General features: G+C 36.4%; 1 protein-coding gene across 2 annotated transcripts in view; it reads right to left on the bottom strand.

Annotated features, from left to right (window-relative positions):
* TULP3 (TUB like protein 3) overlaps positions 1 to 17,452 on the bottom strand; it is a 32,248-nt gene that overhangs the window by 13,783 nt on the left and 1,013 nt on the right. Inside the window, exons 1-3 of one of the 2 annotated variants that reach the window (XM_019008102.2) lie at positions 8,138 to 14,379; positions 5,289 to 5,340; positions 329 to 491 (exon numbers count right to left, since the gene is read on the bottom strand). In XM_019008102.2, the coding sequence (XP_018863647.1) occupies positions 329 to 491; positions 5,289 to 5,321 (196 nt within the window). In that variant the 5' untranslated portion in view covers positions 5,322 to 5,340; positions 8,138 to 14,379. Of the gene's footprint in view, positions 1 to 328; positions 492 to 5,288; positions 5,341 to 8,137; positions 14,380 to 17,452 lie in introns of those variants that run through there. The other variant, XM_015641471.2, reaches the window with a different exon arrangement.

The following is a 17,452-nucleotide window of genomic DNA, read 5'->3' as shown; positions in this document are numbered from 1 at the left end:
TTTAGGAGATTTTTTTTTTACTTTGGATTTGTATGTCCCCACCTTTATAAAAATTTCTACAGCTCTTACAGCCTAACCCAAGGAAGAAATTACTCAAGGGCACATGAAGATTCACAGTTGTCACAAAAATCCAGGTGAGGTTTTTGTTTGCTTTCACAGCTTAGTATTGCTCAACCATACTGTACTATAATTCAACTTTTGTTTATAGAAAAGTATGTAATCAATCTTATCACTTGACCCCTACCACAGCAATGTAAGCACCCGTCTGTGACATAATGCATGCACTGGGATTTTGGAGAACCCTGTTGCAATCAGGTTGATTATTTACCATGTAAAACAACATCACTGTGGACAGGGGTAGGAGTTTCTACTAAAGGAGTCTGCTCCTCGCTCCCTTTGGGCTTTGACCTGCGCAGCTTGGCCTCAGGATTTGGCTGTACCATCAACGGATCGAGACGTTTCTTCCTCTGCTTCTTCTCTAGAAGGGCTCTCTGTGGAATAAAGAAAAGCAGGAAACAGAGATGAGTAATCACATCTAGAGAGGCAGATTCTGCTCCTCAGCCACTGGCAATGACATGTCCCTGATCAGAATCTCAAATAAACCTGAAATACTCTTGCAAGCTCTTACAAAAATCCTACACAGATATTACTGTGGTTTTGGAGTGAGATAATGATTTTGATTCTCCATGAGAGGTTGACATGGGCACCTGCTTATTTTCTGACTTGTCTTGAGACTACTGGTTAAATCCTTTCACCCAGTCTCAACTGCAGCAATCCTTAACACAAATAACCATAACCATAATCCTTAACACAAATAACCATAAGTCATCCATAACCCAGTATGAAAGAGTCAGGACTTGCAAAAGAAAAGGTTTTTATCTCAAAAGGTATCACCTTATAGGGAGAACTTAAAGCAAATAGTTCCCAGAAACCAATGCTGATAGATAAGACTTAAACTGCGGAGACAAATAAATAAATAACAATAATTCAAATAGGCATGATCTACTAAAAGGAAATTTGATCTACCTTGCAAATTTTTTCCATATAATTCAAGACTGAAAGGAAAGACTGCTAAGTCCAAATGCTAAAAATTAAAACATTATTTCTCCAAGATTCATATACTTTCGATACTTAATATTTCCTTCTCAACGAGAAGAGAAACAACTTCCAGACTTAAATCAAGGCAAAAAGGGACATGGTGTCATTTTAAAGACAGACATCCTTAGTCCTTAAAAACAAAGGTGATGTATGAAGAAGGAAAAATCATATTCTAGTATTATGCACCATTATGCAAACAATGTGCAAGCTCCTTACAGCAGGTGCAGTTTATCCATGGCTGTTTCTTAGGTATCTGAACACCCCTGAAAATTGTTTTTGATGACAGAAACCATTTCTCCATCAAATTATTTTCAGTCTCGATGCATCCACCAGATAAACAATTTATCAGTACCAACAATTCAATCCACTTGAGACATAGACATTTTTGGAGCCATTTCCTCTCCTGTTATTCTTTTTCTCTTATTGTTTTTTTTTTTTTCCTCCTATTAGTCTTTTTTATCTCAAGTGAGATTAGTTTCTCAGGCAACCTCTCCCTGAGGAATTTCAACACAACTCAGCCCTTGATTCTTTATTCTGTCTGGCTTTTTCACTTTTTTACTTATCTAAAAGAAAAAAAAAAAAACAAAGCAAAAGCCAAAAAACAAAAAAACCAACCATCCAAACTCCAAACCAAACCAAACATACAAAACCTCAAATACAAGAAACAAAAACACCTTGAAACAAAATTACTCTTCTAATTTAAACTCAGAATTACTCTTTGAAGACTGGACTACAATACAGGTAGTGTTTGCTACTGCAGAATTATTTGCAAGGATTATCCTGCAAAGCAAAAATTACACAGAATTCCAAAGAGAATATCACATTGGTCTAGAATAAGAAAAGAAACACAAGCAGTAAAATTGAATTCTTAGAAACTGCCAATTGCAGATCTGCTTTCTAAGAAGGTAGTCAGACCTTTCAGAAGAATTTACATTGGTTTGTATTGTTCATTCCTTTTTAAAATTAAAGCTGCAGAAAAGTAAAAAAATGTAATTATAGTTTATAGTTCTCTGAAGGAAAGAAAAAAAAAACAAGAATCAAAACATTGCACTGAGAATAAGGATTTGAGAAAAATTGTTGTCAAGGCTTCACTACCTGACAAATAGGCAAGAAAAACAAAAACAAAACAAAGAGCAAAACAGACACAACCTAAAAGCAGGAAGAAAATAAGAAAATATACAGCTCCTGTTAGAATGCAAAATTGAATTTGGGATGAACACAGTATATCAATTTCAAGAGTTATTTAGTAGATTATTCTATTAGATAAGCTTTTTTAAACATTTCACTGCTCATCAGTCTAAATTTTAGTTGTTATTCTTATACACTGTGTTACATCAGAGTTTCTAGGACTCACAAATCCAATCAGGTCAGCTTATATTAAAATACAGTTTACTGCTGGTAGATGTGACTGAACTTCCTTTCTTAAAAGAACTACAGGATAATCAAAGTGACTAAACTTGATCATAACTTAGTATTTTTTTAAAGGCTTCTCTTTAATACTTTGCATACTGAGATGGAAAAAATATGTGCAAGTCCACTATCAGGACAGCAAACAGTAGTTCATTTTCTCTCCATACGGTGGCAGAGCAGCCTGCCCTTCAGTACCATGTATTCCCGATAGTATTCCACTAAGGAAGTAGAAAAAGGAAACGGGTATTTTGTTTCATTTTGTCAACTAATTAGCCTTTTCCTCCAGCTCTGTGTAACAGTAAAAACTCATATACTATTACTACATAGAATGTAGATAGTTCATGAACAGGGCACCCATTAAATAAATAACACATACTAATTATTATGATTTCTTTGGGATTTTGTGCACTCCATGCATTAAATACTTCCAGAAAAATCTTAGAAAACCGTAACATCGGAATATAGGACAGACAACTGAGGATCACAACCACCAACTCCTATTCAAATGAGCTTTCAAGAAGTCACATGAGAATATCTAGTGTACTATTAATACAACTAGTTTAGTATTCTCTTTCTTCAGCTGTGATGGCAGGAAGCTGATATACTGAGGAACGTTCCAACCACTCCAGTCTTGAAGGCGCAATCCTGTGCTACTTATTCGTTGGTACACTTCTAACCCTAGCAGGCCATGCAGGATGAATCCTAGCTAGGGAACATTTTCTCCTCTTCCAGCTGCCCCTTAGCTCATGCTGGGGCAGCAGTGACAATGGCACCAGTGAAACTCCATGGTCAAAGAGTAATGCACCACATCAGAAATTCAAAATTCAGAAACATGCCAGGCTTCGTGCTTCCCCTGCATAGGGAGATGGCAGCATTGCACTTGGAGCTGCAGATGCCTCAGAAGACTTAAAAATACTCTACTAATGAGGAAATAAGCACTGCCTGAGCAACCACAAGCTCTTGCCTCAAGGAAAAGGCAGTAGTCCAGCAGAAAAAAGCATCCTGCTGGCAGAGCTGGCCCAAAGATGGAACTTGATGTCATGCACTATTATAAATAATATTTTACTGCAATTACAGGGTTTCCAAACCCATCATAAAGATGGATGGACAGACATGTCTCTGCTATGGCTTATTCCAGATTCTCTGTATGACAGAGATTCTATATATAATCCTGCTGGATTAAAACATTTTTCATTTTTAAATTCCAAATCCTATAATTGTTTATGACAAATTTATCAAGCAAGGTATCAACTAAAATCAGCAGCGAGTCCATCATATTTGGTAGTGATCTATTGACCTTTGTTTCTTCAGAAGGCACAGTACTTTTCATGAAAAAGTAGACTTTAATATTCAAACCTAATTCTAAAATCCTAAATCAGAGATGGTTAGCACTTCCCAACTAATTTCATTTGCAAAGGGCAGGGTATTAAAATATATTTAGTAAAATTGTCTAGCTTTTTCTTTTGGAGATGATTACAATCTCAAGCAAATCCAAGAAAGATGGAAACAAATTTGCAAAAGGAAACTAATTATTTAAACTGACCTCTTCATGATGCAACTGACAGTTGCTCTGAGGGAATTCCACCCAGTCCAGCAGCTTTATTTTGGAGGAATAGCCATGCATCCCCAGGGCAAGGCCTGATGCTAAGCAAACACTGATCATAGTACCCAGCACAAGGAGACAGTGATTATTACCAGCTTATGACCCAAGATCAGTTCTAAAACAGACCCTGAGGTTCATCACCAAGTAGTCACACCATCCATAGCTTTGGAACTTCTTACCAAATGGCATTTGACACTAAATGCTCTTTTATAGATTATTTTAATTAATTCTATTTTTAAATAAATGATTTGTTTGTTTTTAAACAAGTGTCACTTGATAGTCTAGAGATAAAGGACTATCATAACTTCCACAAATATGACCAAACATACATTTTACCTCTTGACTCTGAAGTGTTTTAGATAAATGCCTTTATAGACCCAGCTAAAGCTGGTAATAAATTCAGTGCCTGAAATCAAAGCCTAGCAAACTCCGACTACAAATAATGACCAGGTTCTGATAAAGAGGATTATTACCCACTGCAACAGTTCCCTGAAGACTGTTGGTTCTGGACTTAAAGATCCTCAGCTGAGAAAGCACCTTCCTAAAAACCATACTTTAATTTAAACAAGATGAGTTTAATGCAAAACAGTGATCTGTGGTCCATGTGAAATGGCCAGTTAGAGAATCCTGAGTCTCACATCTTCCTTCATAAGCATTTGAAATTTCACAGAGAAAGAATATTAAGGATGGACACTTCATTGCTTTGAAGAATATGGTAATGTAAGCATCCAGCAAACAGCACTTCAAAAACTGAGACCTATAGCCTAATAATTGACCCATGCTTGGCTGCAAATATTTGCAGCGTAGGAAACAAAAAAATGTCAGAAGAGGCTGGAATCCTTTTCAACAGCAGTGTTAAAGAGATCATTATAGGTGAAACCATTCCTTTGATGCAAAAAAAGACTAATTCCCTGCAGTCTTCCCATCTTTTGATTTATTCCTGCTCTCTAACAACTCAATCCCAATGAAATAAGAGAACATATGAAAAATAAATTCATCAAATACATCAAGTCTACAAACCATGGCAAGGTTGACTTTAACTAATGAAAACCATGAAAATCTTCTAAGTCCATTAGACCAACCCCTCATTTTAGCACTTCACCCCCATTTCTCAAGTCTCTAATGGGCTGTTTGATTTCCTATACTTTTTTTTACCAACTTCAGCACTATCATTTACCTGATTCTGTAGCTTCAGCTGCCGTAATTTCATGCTTTCATCCTCAAAGATGCTGCAAAAGCAAAATAAACAGATTAATTAATTATTCCTATTAAACAGTTTGCATTAGAGCATAAGATATTCTCAGACAACAACTTCATCATCAAGACTTAAAAATGACTGTTAGACATTACTTCCATTTCAGATGAAACCAAGTCACAAGATATTAAAAATAAAACACCATATTCTGTCACAAATAAGACTGAACTCTGGTTTAGTCCCCTTACTAAACTGTTTTGAAAAGATTTTGAAAGCACCAAAGGCATCATTACTGGATTACAAACCTCTGTTGGGACAGGGCTAGGAGACAGTTTATACCTGAAGGCTTAACACAGTTCAGATTGATTCAGTAAAGTCCCTGCTCCTTCATAGGATACCCGATTCCAAATTAACTCAGTTTTGTTCTGGAGTCAAACCTACATCATTTTCTCTTCCTGCCAGACATTCCAGAACTACTGTTAATATCTGAGAAAATCTGTGTTTGCAACATCTGACATTAATTCCTAAAGGCATCTCTAATTTTTTGTTCCAAGTTGTGTTCCATATAGACTTCCCATTTCCTTTTGTATGATAATGAATTATTACATAAAGTGCAATTTTGAGCATTTTATGTAATTCATGGGGTAATTAACATACCCCACGAAAGGGAAATGTTAATTGACTATTAAGCACATATTCTGCCAACCACAGTTGTGCTCTTTCCTTCAACACAACTTTCACAAAGACCTCTCTGGAAGTGAGAAAGCATCAGGAAGAAGATACTTAATGTGGGAAACAAACAAACATTATATAGTTTCTTAATAGTATGCAGAAAAGCAGGGCAAGCCACAATTTCAATTTAAACAGGAAATTCTCTGTCTGGTCTAGGTATCCATAAATGTCCAACGATGTGAAGTCACAAGCTGGCAGCCAGTGCTGAATATAATCCTAACAAGGGAAACCAGAGATGGAGAGAGAAGGAGAGAGCAGAGCTGGGGTTTCTGCAAAAAACATGCCATGAAAATTGGATTACAGAACACAGAGCTAAGGAGAGAAGAAAAGCCTGAGTCCCCTTAACCCTTAGCAAACCCACATTTGACTCAACTTCAGGCAAGCAGATGACAAATCAGATGTCCTTAAAGACAAACTACTCCAGCAAACACAGACACTGCTCTGGAAGGTTGAAACATGCACAAAAAGAGTTCTGTACACACATCATATATAACAACTTGTATACCCTAAAATTGATACTAATTGTCCAACTAGTAGAATTTTAAACAGGTTATGACTGTCATTGATTTTTTGCTCCACAGTTTCCTTATTTCTATATTTATTTTTTTTTAAAATGCATTTGAAGTATCACACAACAGGTTTAAGACCTTGAAAACATCTTGTTTCTGGAAACTGGTGTTACCCCTCACATGGACCTGTAATATGTCTTGGATTCTAAGGGAATGGAGGGCCTGGAAAAATTAGTGTCTTTCTTGACTAGGGATGGAGAGCTTTTGTGTATCCCCAGTGCAATAGTTCATAAAAGGTGACATGCTTATTTTTAATAGCACAGGTGATGGAAAAAGCCATCTTTAACAAAATCTGAAAAATAACTGAAAGCTCCATTTTTAAAAAGAAAAAAAAAAAAAAAAAAAAAAGGAGGGAAGTAGTCCTTTTCCTCTCATCTACCTACTGACTTAAGAAATTCACGTTGCCTGTTAACTGCAGTCCAGAGTTTGTTATAAAGCAATCTATGCACCTGAGATCAGCAGCAGACTTACAGACACATTCTGATGGACTGCGTAGGTACAAGCTGCTATCTGTGATTTTGTTGCTTTTCCTAGCAGAAAATGTACCCCCAAACAAGTTGAGTCTCTTCTTTAAAAAATCACAAGAAACAAACACTACCACTTTAGGAAATAAGTTCACAAGGTTTCCTTTCTACCTGGAAGATGACAAAGTGCTGAAATAGTAGGACTCATATACATGGCTTGTGGAAATCTTCAGTGAAAATTATTTACTTTGTACGTTAAATTATTTTCTACTCAGACTGAAATAGAGTTACATTATGTAACAGGAGCATAACACAGACTACACAGTGACTCAACTTGGCCACTTAACTTATGCTTGAACATAAAGATTCTAACAGGTCACAGAGCTTGATAGAGCAAAAAGATAACAAAGTGTTTGTTCTCCCTTACAATTTACTTTTAAACACAGACCTAAACTGCTGAGTAGCAGGCAAAACAAAATTAAATCAACCATAAATGCTTTCCATTTTAAAATGCAAGGATTCACACAAAAAAACAAAATAAAATAACTAAAGTCACTAGCAATGCAACACTATAAATACTATCTTAAAAACACCCCCTTCACACTATTTTTATTTACTGCTCCTGCAACCCTTCTTCCAGAACTCATCATTATAACAAAGTATAACAAAATAACCAGTCAAAAAAGAGATTCCCACACTTCAAACCTTTTTCTACCCCCCACAGCAGGGTTGGTGTTACTGCAAAGTTTAACTGGAAAATGCTGTCCCAGTCTCTCCCACAGCTCACCACTAAGGAATTTAAGTGGTGTGCAAATCCAGCTGCAGGCTTCAAACAGGAATCCTCCTTCAACTGGACTGACAACACAGATCAGTGCTCTTTGAACATTCCCACACCAAACCACTGCACTCTTGGCTTTCCTTTTCTGTTTGAAGGGTTTATGTGCAATAAGAATAATTAAATATCCATCAGGAACAGGAAAAATAAGCAGAATTTCCAAAGCTACAACACCACAGTTAAAAACAGCAGGGAAAAAAATCCAGATCACCAAACCAGTTGCCCATTTACCCTTGATAAATAAGAGCTGAAAATTTTCAAGCAGTCTGTGTCAATGTCCTCTTCCCAACCAGAGCAGCACAGCAGCCTACCCAAGATCCTGCCCATAAACACCACTGCTACATTCACCAGAATCCACCTGCAATCCTACTGAAGCTGCATGACAGGTAACAGACATCTGCCACAGAGAAAGAGAAAGGAAAGATTACCCAGAACATACAAGGAAAGACTAATGATAGTGAAGGATACAGAATAAAAATGAGAGTGAGAAAGCAACTTAAATATTTAATAAAACATGGAAGTAGATGGCAAGACTCAAAGGGACTTACACATTTGATGTTGATTAACATGGAGCAAAATGTTTTATTTTTAACTGGTAGCATCTCAAATTCCTACTTAAATCAGAATCAGCTTGGTTTTCATTTCATAATCAGAAATTAAAGTGTTGAAATAGGAATATGCAGCAAATTTATTATAAATGTATTTGGTCTTTCCTAACCATTTTCAGAATAGCAAACCACAATGAAGATGTAACTCACAAATTATTTAACAGATATTCATATATGCAACTGAAGCTTCCTTTTTGTGTGGTTTATTTTCCTTTCTGTAAAAAAAGCACACTATGTCTACTGAGAGTTCTTTCAGAATGGACATATTTTTCAACAATACTGAAATTTTGGCATTACAAACTGTGAATAGGCAGAGGTAACACTCTTGTTTTCATTGCAGCTTGTCTGTGTTCCTGAGTATGCTGTACTTAAAGAAAAAAGCAACCAAAATACTTATGTTCTAAGCACTTGGCAATAATTACCATTGAATCAGCCAAGCACAAACTCATAGTATAATCCAACTCTGAGAACAATGAAAAACCCTGATATTAAAGCAGAATGTAGAAAATAAAATCAATCCACTGGCACAAAAATGTTCTTCCATTCTGTCCAAGGTCCACACAAGAGAAAGAACTGAAGAATTGAAGAGAATTCAGCAGAAAGCTGAACAAATTGACCAAGGACTAGAAAGTGCACCACTTAGCAAGATTTCAATGCATCCTACAGTTTATTCAAGAGAAAATCAATACACTCCACTGTATTCCATGGATTTGAGGGTACACATGGCATTGATGAGAGAAAAGACAAAATCCAGACATAAATAACTGAAGCTAAATGAATTCAGATTACAAATAATTTTTTATTTAACACTGTGACTAATTAACCATTAGGATAATTCATGGAGCTGTGGATTTTCAATAGAAAACAACAGGTTTTAATCAAGCTTGAATATTATTATGTTAAAATTTGCTGCTGTAAACTAAGGCTACAGGTTTAGGTAATAGGTTTACCTCCTATTTCAGGTGTGGTTATCCCAGATGGGAGAGCTAAGCATTCTTCTTTCAAGTTATTTCAATTAAATCCCCTTTATATACCAACTGTTAAAGCTTAAAAAAAGGCAAAAAAAAAAAAAAAAGGTTGTCTTTATCATGGACTAGTTTTGAAAGGAATTGACTGGCTGCAGTTGTGAAGCAATAAGCAGAGAAAGCAAGAAAAGCAACAGGAAAGAGCAGCCTGTAGAGACAAAATGTTCTACATGAATGAGAACTTACTGGAAAGACAGATTTTAAATATGTTAAACAAAGGAAAACACCATGAGAGTTTTCCCTGCATTCAACAAAATAGTCCTCATATTCCACTAAAGAAATACTATAGTTAGTTTCTCCTCCTAAACAAACAATGCAGCAAAGCCTTGCAAATTTAAAGGTTTCCCAGTTAGCTAAATGTATCCTGTAATTCAAATAGTTAAAGGTTTGGTAAAGAAAAAGTAAGGTTGGCTGCCTCTTTTAGGAGGAAGGTCAGACAAGCTGACAGAAGCAGATCCCACTCCAATCTTAAATGAAAATCTGACCCAAGAGAAGGAAAGAGAGTTTGTTTTGCCTTTGAACTGTTCTAAGTATCTTTAGAGCACATATCAGCACTGTATATGCACTCAATTCTTGGTGAGAAAAACTGAGGAATTATTACCTATTTGTGCATAGCTCTAGGGAAGGTATTAAAGTTTCAGATAGTCCATAATTTGGCAAAGATATTCAGGGAAAGGGTCCAGCAGAAACTTCCAGATCATTTTAAAGTGAACTGGATCTTGAGTTTACTGTGCCTTGTTACAAACAAGCTTGATATTTTTGTATCAGTCTGACACAGAAATCCTTTTATTAAATATAATCTTTAGATACTAGTGGGAATATGAACTTATATATTAGTAATCAAGATCCTTAAATTTTCAGTTGTTTCCATTGCTCTACTTCTTTTAAAAGAGCTCCAAGGCACAATAACACCATTTTGGTCCACAAATCTTTCCACTTTCCCAACACTTTATGTTCCATTTCTCACTCTACAGAGGACTGCTTCCATCAGGAGTCTTACAAAACTCATGTAATTCCTTTTTCCTTTGCAGGACGGTTTATCAACGTGGTTGCAGCAGTTATATCTCTGAGCAATACTCCCAGAACTTAAAAATCAGGGGATGAGAAGAATGTGGCTTATGGCCCACATCTTCATCCACTAGATTTCATTTTTAGTTGTAGAAGTGCAAGTAAAAACAACTTGAGTAAGAAATGTTGAGTCAGCTGGTATAAAAGTGTTTTCACTCTTAACCCTCCATAAAACTTTCCTGGGGATTATTCTCATCTGAACTGCAGCTATGGAAGAAAACAGAAGGTGTAGAAAAAACATTAGCTGAAGAAGGATTCTTATATTTCAAAAGATATATTCCAAACAAAAATTGCAATACTCTCTCTGGAAACTGGTTGAGAAACAAAATTCATTTGTAATGTACCTTCCAATCCAGAAAAGGGTGGAGTCCTGATACAGCTGTAATTGCACATTCTTGGGGAAATGCACAGCATACCACCCATAAAAGTGAAGGTTACCAAATGTTTCTGTTTTCCCCAAGTCAGAAGAGTCGGGTTTTTTGGCAAACACAATATTCTTTCCTTCATAATTAATTAGCAGTAAGTCTTCCAAAGTAAACTGATCTGCTGCAAGTCAGCCATAAACTGCCACACCTAATTCTAAGTGACATGGCTGAAGTTGCATCAACATTTCATTAAACTATTTTTAAGCAGGTGATACTTCAATAAGGGCAAGTTTTAGAGCATCTGCCTTTTTTACAGAAATCAGTGAAATCAGTTTGATCTCTATGCACCCCAAAAAAGCAAATGCCAATAGAATACAGTTTTGAGAAAGGGTTCAGAAATTTCTTTGGAAACTTTTTCACCTACTGAACATATTATGAGAACAATGACATGGAAAGAATGAACATCTAATTTTGGAAGCAATCATGAATGAGTGAATAAAAGACTGTTTTGAATTTGCTTTGGTATAGAAATTATGTCCCACATAACACATATTGAATAAGATTTATCTCAGAATATTTGAAAATAAGTATAAAATGCACCAATAAAACAATAAACTCAACTGCCAGACCAGTGTGAATTGAGGAGCAACTAGAGACAAGCACTGAGACCTGCAGGTCCTAATTCATTTCAAAATATACCTGAATCCACTACATACTCCTGCCAATAACTTCTACCAACAATCTGAACAATTTACAACTTAAAGATAGATTTACAACTTTAAAAAGATCCTAAAGAAACAAAATGGCAAGCTAATCCTTTAAAGCTTCTGCTTCTACCTACCTGCAGGATTAAAAATGGAATTTTAATGTGAAATTATCAGGTGTTTTTCTTTAAAGCCACACAGATCAGAAGCATGTCAAAAATACCCAAATCAAAACACCCACCATCTACCCTTCCCAACCACCCACTCCCCTGAAAAAAAAAACAAAAACCAAAAAGGCTCCTGCTCTGAAGAATATATGTATATTCTTTGTGTGTATATGGATATCTTTTACCTATATTGTGGCAAAACAGCTGCCCTAATAACTCACAGCAACAGGAATACTGTGCTGAAGAAAGGAATTCAAGCAAAACCTAATATGAGGAGCACATGCTACAAACATTATTTGCAATAAAACATTAGCAGGTTAATAATTATTTTTGTTGGCTAAAGCCATGAAAGGAGTGAATTCGATGCAAGCCTATCCTTGCAGCACTACATTTTCCATACTTGCATCCATTTTGGGGTGACTGTTCACATGCCAAATGTAACTAGGCAAGTAATGATTCTGTTTAGTACTGAGTGACCAGAGCCAACTCGGTGGAGAAAAAAGGATTTATCAGTAGAGGAAACACGAGCTTCTATTTTCTTTACAGTATTTCTTCCAGTGATTTTTTAAGGTAAAATGAAACTGTGCAGGTAAAGTAAAATGACCACTCTAAGATTGCACCTGCCTTCCATTTCAAAATCATATCTGTGGAAACACAAAACCCCAGCATAAAATTATCATCTCAGAAGTGCAATGGGATATTCTCTGCACTATTACACACCAACACAAACACAACCCCAATAAGGTAGAATTAATGTTCAGGTAGATTAAAAGGGAACCTGCTAGTAAAGTATATTGAGAAATGAAAGGCCCAGAGGAGAAAAGCTGAATTATGGTTAAACAAAGAATAAAGATTATGCTGTTTGTTGAGATTAGTTTTTCAGAAATGGATTTATACTGTTTTGGTGGACAAGTTTATCATGAGCCAGCAATTCACTCTCTCAAGGCAAAGGTGGCCAACAGCAGGTTGAGGGACTGACACAACACCTCTGCTGGTGAAGCCAGCTTGAAGCAACCAGTTCTGGGCTTCTGGAAGCAAGAAAGAGATGGACATGCTGGAGCAAAACCAGCAAAGGGCCACAAAGATGCTTAAGGGCCCAGAGTATCTTTTACATGAGGTGAAGCTGAGAGAACTGGGCTTGGAGAAGTGCAGACTCAGGAGGTAAGTTATGCATGTGTATAAATACCTGATGGAAGAGTATAAAGCAAATAAAGCTAGCAGTGCCTACTGACAGGACAACAGGCAATGGACACAAACTAAAGCACATGAAATTCTATCCAACATCAAAATAAAATTTTCCAGAGAAAGTGGTCAAATACTGGAACAGGTTGCTTAGAAAGTCTCCATTTTTGGAGATATTCAAAACCCAACTGGACATCATTCTGTGCAATCAGCTCCAGCCAACCCTGCTTAAGCAGCAGGGTTGCTCCAAATCATCTCAAGAAGCCCCTTCCAGCCTCTGTGATTCTGTTTGGTTGGATTCTAGAGATCACAAGTTTAGATCCCAAGTGTGAGAGCACAAACTAGATGACAATAAAAAACACAGGCTGTTACAAAAAAATGCAACAGGAATAAAAACATCATGAAAAGGTTTCATATTGAGCTCAGAACTATTTTGGCTGCTGTATTGCCTAGTGTTTTACACACCATTCAAAAAGTGACTTATCAAGTACCAAAGATTAGCTCCTCTCACTTGGAACAAGGGAACAGAGCAAGGAAAATGAATCAGCTTTCTCTGGACAGAAGCTAGTTATGACTTCTGTTTGGACTATAAAGAAGAGTGAAAATAAAAGCATGTGTCATTCTCTGCTATACCACACTAGGAGAACAGAAAGAAGATTCTTGTTTTCCTTAGCCAGAAGTCTCAAACAAATTCATTTCTGCAAACTTAAGCAAAAGGGCTATTCTTGTCCTGGAAGGAAGGGCAAGAGAAGCCAGAAATCCACACAAGCCATTAACTGTCAAAGCCATCATTGATGCTGGAAGGGTGGCACAGAGGAACACAATCATAAGAATATTCACATAAACTTATATTTTAAGTGTGTAGCCAAACAGGGGGTTTCAACTGGGTTTTTATTATAATTCTTTCAAGAAAGGGGAGACAAAGAACCTCCTGTCAGGCATATTTCTTCAAGAGTTCACAGCTGGTGACTCCATGACTCAGGATTTTTCAGCTCCTAACCACTACCACAACTGCAGAGCACTGTGCTTCAGATTTATTCAATTGAACCTAATGAAATTTGGGTTTCTGCTAAAGAAAAGAAAGAGAAATTTATACCACAAGCAGAACTTCACCTTTCTATGTAATGTCCTCTTCACTACATGCTTCAAATCCCTATAGTCATTTCACTTACAGAAACACCTCTGCCCAAGGAAAGAGGAAAGTAAGATCCCCAGGGGGTTGGAATGCTCTCCCCTGTGATCTTACATTTGTGAATTATTAAACCTTGCTTGTCACTTTTGTTGATGCTGTACCTCATTACAACAGGAAGCCAGTGAAATGTAGAGCAGCCACTATTCTCTCCTAGCAACAAAGGCAGCAGTTAGATAGCAGGTGCTATGCTTAACCCAGACCAGGTAACAAACCTCAAAGCTCCCTGAAACAAGTGCATCGCACTTGACAAGACAAATTGCACTTGTCTAATAATATTTCAAACTAAAAATAGGGAAAGGAACATGAAATTTTCTGAACTGACACTCTAGAACTAATTGTAGACATTTATTTCCAGTCCAGTTTTTTTTTGAAAAATTGAAAGGAAAAATCATTAAAGAGACTGAAACAGCAAAATGTCGTTTCAATCTCAAACTAGGTGACTTGGCAAGATATCACTGCTAGATTTCAGTTCTTGTTCTTTTTTTGTCTCAGATATCACATAAGTATGCAAAGTCAGAAAGGAATGCAGAAGCACCCAGACTCCTACAACAACAACACAGGCAGTTAAGAGTTCAAACATCCCACAGAGTGTTTTAAAGAGCACTAAGAGTTGGCGTAAACGTTCTTGCAGTAGTCTAAGGCAACATCTCCAGGCATATCAGCAAATCCACTTAGAAGAGAATTCATCCCATGACCCAGTTACAACACAGTTTTATTTTGGAGATCACTCAGCTGTGCTGCAGCAACAAAACAAGAGTCTGGAGCTATCCCAGTGCAAGTCTGTTTGCAGAAAGCTTTCACACATACAAAGCCATAATTATGTTAAGTCGCTGCATTTGTCCCTCCTACAAATGCCACACCATCAGAGATTAAAAAAAAAAAACAAAAAAAACCAGAAAAGAAATATCTCTCTCTAAAAAAACAAATGGTCACCAGTCACTAAATTCTAGGTGATAAGAGATGGGAAAAGAACCAACTAGAAACTAATAAGATAATTCAAACAAGGTTCAACTTCTGCAATTGCTGTTATCAAGTGAATCTCAAATTGTATTTGGAAATTTTAGTCACACATCGTTGCCTTTTTTCTCTTGCCACTGCTGTCTACATCACAAGTAAACTGACACCTTCATTCAGATTAACAGCATCAGCATCAAACCTCAAAAGGTTTTCTTTTTGGTTGAATCTGTGCTCCAAGGAGTACGTATCAACTAAACTTATGAAATATTTACAGGTTTATTTCACTTTGGACAGATTTCTTCTTTGTAACATTTAGAGCTGAAAGGGGTGAAGCAAACAGGATATTAAGCCAATTCTCACTCATCTAAGGATAAGATTTGCAGAATTGTAAGTCCTGGAATGTAAGAAGCATTGCTTATTAATTTTAAAAAGGTCATTGGTGGCTAAAAACATACCCAAAGACTAACAGAGACGCTGAGAGGCATTTAAAATTAATTTTTGAACTTCTCTGTCTTCTCTGGTTTACAAGTATACCTAAAATAATTACCAAAGTATTTTGTCTTTTCTCCTCAAAATCATAATTATGATGCATTTATACAAAATACTCAAGCCCAACAGACACAGTTTCCTGACAACCTCAACTACCCTCAGATTTTTAAAACGTGGAAAGGGCTTTTGGCTGCATAACAGTACTACTTTTGAAGTTTTCAACTTTTCTTAACCCATGGGCTCTTAATATTTTGAAATTTTAGCTTACTGGCAATGAGCTGTTTTCCTTCATTAACTTTGGGAGACACTGAGAAAATATCCTAGAGTTCACAAACTGAAAGCCACTAACTGATGCATGTCTGGACCCCATCCAGATGGAAGCATCCAAATGAGGGCAGGACTCCTGTAGCTGACATCCAGTTTTGCACCCTCTGTATACACAGTCAAGATTTTTACCCCTTGAAAATTACATTTCTTTTACATGACATCTGCAAGTCAGAAGCTGAAGCATATTTGGAATGCAGCATGTGGGAAGCTTTAAGTATTCCTGTATACTGTGTGATTGGTGTGCAAAAGGGCAAAGTCCATTGGTCTCTGAAATTCTAAAATACATACTACCACAAGAAACAAATTTCTTTCACAATATTTTTAAAAGCTTACCATGATTTAGAATTACTTTTACCTGAATGTTTCTATACTAATTATTTCATGGCAAGTCAAATGGACTTTCCTGAATAAGAGAGAAAGTCTAGAACTTATCAAAACCATAAAATAGCAATATTAAGCTTATAATTTTCTAAAGCATTAAGTCAGTTGTGCCATGTATACCTGAAAGCCAAACTTTAAATGATGTTGAGCAATTTCAGTTGCAGCCAGCTCCAATGAAAGTCTAACACAACAAAGTATTTGCAAGTGACAACCTGTAGATGGCCTAAATCCAAGATCTCTGCTGTCTATCCATCATCATGTATCCCACAGCACACTTACAAAACAATATGCGTTAATTTTTGACTGATAATATTCGACTCTATCCATCAGAAATAAAATATCTTGACGGGTATTTTTCACATTGCTCAATAGTAAAGGCATTCCACCCTGGGGGAAAAAAAAACAGCCAAAAAAAAACTATAAAAAATACTGCCAAGCAGTTCTCAGGTATAGCTTTGTTAAGCTTTACCTGTAGTATCTTCATTGCCAAGAAGTACTAGTTTCTATGTATCACATTTACTTTTTCTATAAAATCTACTATTTGGACAACTGACAATTATTTTACCAAGCAAGTTCTAGTAACAGAATTGTGACTTCTGGATACTTTTACTATTTTCCTCTCAGAAAAAGAACCTTCCGAAGAATACAGACATTTGTCTTCCTCGAATTTATTACAAAGCTGATGAACACTCCAACTTCAGAGTCAGATCCCTAAAAACAACAAGCCTTACAGATCTACTTTAAAACTATATACTTTAGGTTCACATATTCTATTTTTCTTACCTTAACCATGGGGACTGAGAAAGCTAAAAAAATCGATGTTTCTTTAATAAACTGGGATTGGAGGGAAGCAGCTATCCCATGAACTGCCATTAATTGTTAGCCTGTTTCTGTGGAGCACCCATAAAAGTACACAAGACAAGTTTCTTACTAAAAATATGCCAGTAGAAGTTATCAGAAAAGCAGCATTTCCTATAGCATCAACTCTGTCGAACTTAAAAGGGAAATTTACGTGTGCAGGAAAATTTACACATATCTGGACACCGTTTCCTTAAAAATTCTTTCCAGAACTGCTAGACAA

The sequence above is a fragment of the Parus major genome, chromosome 1 (genome assembly GCF_001522545.3).
Source record: "Parus major isolate Abel chromosome 1, Parus_major1.1, whole genome shotgun sequence".
Lineage (NCBI taxonomy): Eukaryota > Metazoa > Chordata > Aves > Passeriformes > Paridae > Parus > Parus major.
The sequence above is the reverse complement of the archived record's forward strand: the minus strand, read 5'-3'. Positions and strand labels throughout refer to the sequence as shown.